The sequence below is a fragment of the Vombatus ursinus genome, unplaced genomic scaffold (genome assembly GCF_900497805.2).
Source record: "Vombatus ursinus unplaced genomic scaffold, bare-nosed wombat genome assembly UNPS02012622.1, whole genome shotgun sequence".
In the NCBI taxonomy this organism is placed as follows: Eukaryota; Metazoa; Chordata; class Mammalia; order Diprotodontia; family Vombatidae; genus Vombatus; species Vombatus ursinus.
The window spans coordinates 176,885-180,584 of NW_020952400.1; the positions used below are offsets into that span (position 1 = coordinate 176,885).

General features: G+C 51.4%; 1 protein-coding gene across 1 annotated transcript in view; it reads left to right on the forward strand.

Annotated features, from left to right (window-relative positions):
* The first annotated feature begins 3,531 nt into the window (after window positions 1-3,531).
* The window catches only part of MRPL19 (mitochondrial ribosomal protein L19), a 1,688-nt gene continuing 1,519 nt past the window's right edge, over window positions 3,532-3,700 (forward strand). Inside the window, exon 1 of the mRNA XM_027858011.1 lies at window positions 3,532-3,610. Coding sequence (XP_027713812.1) covers window positions 3,532-3,610 — 79 coding nt within the window. The remainder of the gene's footprint in view (window positions 3,611-3,700) is intronic.

Consider the following 3,700-nt stretch of genomic DNA (forward strand, 5'->3'; position numbering starts at 1 on the left):
CTTTGATGCTGTCAGTGGTGAGGGCTAACGGAAAACTATGCCAAAACTTGGTTTCCTGGAGAAGTTCATCAGTATTGTACACCATTGCCATGACAGCACGCTTGCCCCGGTTCTGGATAATGGACAAGGCACCCTCACTTTCCCAGTCACCGGTGGAGTGAAACAAGGCCACGTGCTTGCTCCCATGCTTTTAGCATGATGTTTTCAGTCATGTGGTCAGAAGCCTTCAATGAGGACAAACGTGGCATCAAGGCCAGCCACTGCACTGATGGTAAATTCTTCAACTTGAAAAGGCTACAAGCCAAGACCAAAGTGGAGGGAGTGTTGGTGCATGACTTTCTGTTTGCGGATGATGGTGCACTCAATGCAGCCTCTGAGGCTGAGATGTAAGAAAGTATGGATCGGTTCTCTGCTGCTTGTGCTAAGGAAAGTGTGGCAGAGAAGAGGTATTAGACTGACTACCAAACTGAAGGTCTATAGAGCCACTGTACTGCCCTCATTGTTGTATGCCTGTAAAACCTGGACAGTCTACCACCGTCATGCCAGGAAATAGCATCGCTTCCATCTGAATTGTCTTAGGAAGATTCCGAAGATCACCTGGCAGGGTAAGGTACCGGACAGTGAGGTCCTTTCTCAAACTAAACTGCAAAGCATTTAAACTCTACTGCAGAGAGCGCAACTCTGATGGGCTCGCCTGTTGTTGGAATGCCAAATGTATGTTTGCCTAAAAGACTACTTTGAGGAGAACTCACACAGGGCGAGAGCTCACATGCTGGCCAGAAGAAGCGATACAAGGATACTCTCAGGATCTCTCTTAAGAACTTTGGAATTTGGGGCAGCTAGGTGGCACAGAGGATAAAGCTCCAGCTTTGGAGTCAGGACGACCTGAGTTCAAATTTGACCTCAGACACTTGACACTTACTAAGCTGTGTGACCCTGAGCAAGTCACTTAACCCCAGTTGCCTCACCAAAAAGCAAAAAAACAAAAAACAAAAAAAAACCCCACCAAACCAAGAACTCTGGAATTGATTGTGTGGCATGGGAGACACTGGCACAGGACTGCCCGGCGTGGCGTGCCCACGTCAGAGAAGGTGCACAGCAGAGTGGAAGTAACTCACAGGACACGCAGGATGCACAGATGTAGAGAGCCCACCCCACGTGTTCACACGGGCCATCTGCGCCCGGCCTATGTGGGGCCTCCCAGCTCACCTTGGTCTGACCAGCCATAGTGGGACGCACTGCAGCTTGACTCCAACACAGCGATGGCATTTGGGTTCTCCTTGGGAAAGGACAACTGCCAATCAACCAACTAGAACCTTGACCAGAACTGAAGCTGAGCCGCCAGCCCTGGGTTGTCTGGCGCCCTTGTCTTCCCTGTCTGGAAAGCCGGGGCGCACGCCTCTCTCCTACCCTGCTGCGCCTCTGCTGTTCTCCCGTCTTCCCAACACAAAGCACGCCCAAAGCAGAGCTCAGAAATCCCGTCCCCTGGTTCTGTTAGGATCCCAGGAGGGGGCTGGCACCAGACGCTTATCTTAGGCAACACCCTGTTGACCATTTTCAGTCTGTCTTTCCTGGTCAATCAATCTAAAGACCTTTCTCCTTGAGAAGAAAACAAAACAAAACAAAAAAAAAAATGCAAAGTAATTGGGATTAGCCATGTACAAAAGGAAAAACTTCTTAGCAATGAGGTCTACCCCAAAATGGAAGGAGCTGCATTGGAAGGTGGCGAGCTCCCCATCACTGGGAGTCTTCAAGCAGAGGCTAAATGACCAAGCCTTGCTATAGGGGATTCTTGGGCAGGCCGCACTAGACGATCTCTGCCAACTTTGAGCGCGTGACTCTGAGTCACAGTGCTCAGCTCTTGAATTGAGGACAGGAAACCTTGCCTATCTCGGGAAGAGCCAGCAGAAAGCTTAAGGGTCTCTGTCCCACACAGCGGAAGCTCTGTGCACTCCCCGTCTCCTCCCCATAGTGTCACTTGAGGCCGAGAATCTCTGGGGGGCAGACATGGGGAGGGGGAGAACGTCAGTGTCAGACTGGCTTGGTTTTTGGCAGAACTGGGGAGGAGGCAGAGTAGGCAGCCACCAGGACGCTGCACAGGCCTGGCTTCTAGGGCTCCAGATCTATTAATCCAGCCCTGACCTCTCTCGTGACTTCCAGTCTCACATCCGGAAGGGAATAGAATAAGAATTTACTGTTGCTGTTCGTTCGTTTCAGTTGTGTCTCACTCTCTGTGACCCCATTCGGGATTTTCTTGGCAGAAATGCCGGAGTGGTTTGCCATCTCTCTCTCTCTCTTTCTCTCTTTGACTAGGCAATGGGGTTAAGTGACTTTCCCAGGGTCACACAGCTAGTAAGTGTCAAGTGTCTGAGGCTGGATTTGAACTCAGATCCTCCTGACTCCAGGGCTGGTGCTCTATCCACTGCACCACCTAGCTGCCCCTCCATTTCCTTCTCTAGCTCATTTTACATATGAAGAGACTGAGGCAAACAGGGTGAAGTGACCTGCCCAGGGTCACACCGCTAGTAAGTATCTGAGGTCAGATTTGAATTCAGGGAGAAGAATCTTCCTGACTCCAGACCTGGTGCTCCGTGCACTATGGTGCCCCTTGGATGCCCCTAAGAATTTATTAGGCACCTACTATGTTCCAGGCACTGTGCTAACCACTTTACGGATATAGTTTTAGTTCATTTATTATCTCCATCTGCCTCTTGGACATCTTAAACTTAACATGAATTCAAATTTGGCCTCAGACACTTAATCTGTTTGCCTCAGTTTTCACATCTATAAAATGGGGATAATAATTGCATCTACCTGACAGGATAAAACTAATAAAACATCTGTAAAGCACTTAGCACAGCAACTAGCACACGTTTGTTTTATTATTATTATTATTACTATCATTATTAAGTAAATAAATTATTATTATTAACACACTCAAAACTGAACTCCTTTCTCTCCCCCACCCAAAGATTCCTCCCTTCTAAGTTTTCCTGGTACTGTGGAAGGCACCACATCTCTATCCATCCAATCAGTGGTTATTGCTAACTTCCCATCATCTCCTCTCCTCTGACTCTGCCCCCACCCTGGTGCAGACCCTCATCCCCTCAGGCCCGGACTACTGCAGTTGCTGCTGGGGGTTGGGTCTGCCTTCCTCTAGCGTTTCCCAGCTCCAGTCCATCCTCCATTCAGCCCCCAAAGTGATTTTCCTAAAGCCCAGGTCTGACCCTGCCAACCCCTACTCAATAAATTTCTGTGGCTCCCTGTGGCCTCGGGGACAGCACACAGAACGCTCTGTTCCGCTTCTAAGACTGTCACGTCACAGCCGGATTTTCACGTAGGAAGTAAATGGAAACAAAGTAGCTGCTTCAACCCTACGGCTCTGGCTCCGTGCTCAGCAGCGCCCCCACATGGCCGCTCGCGCAGTGGCAACGATCGCATGGCTGCTACCTGGAGATCTGACCCTCGAAGGCCGCCGTCCGACCGAGGTCATGCGCCAGGCCCCGCCCCCTCCTCTCAAACCTGGGAAACATGGCGGCGCCCTTGGCCTTGTCCGCGCTCCTCCGCCTCCGCCTCCGGCTCGGGGCCGCCCCGCGCGTGCCCGCCTGCCGTAAGACCGGGGCGGGGGGAGGCGGAGAAAACAGGAGCGCCCGCGCCCCGGAGGGGAAGGGGAGGGGGAGGGGATACGCGCTTCTGCCCC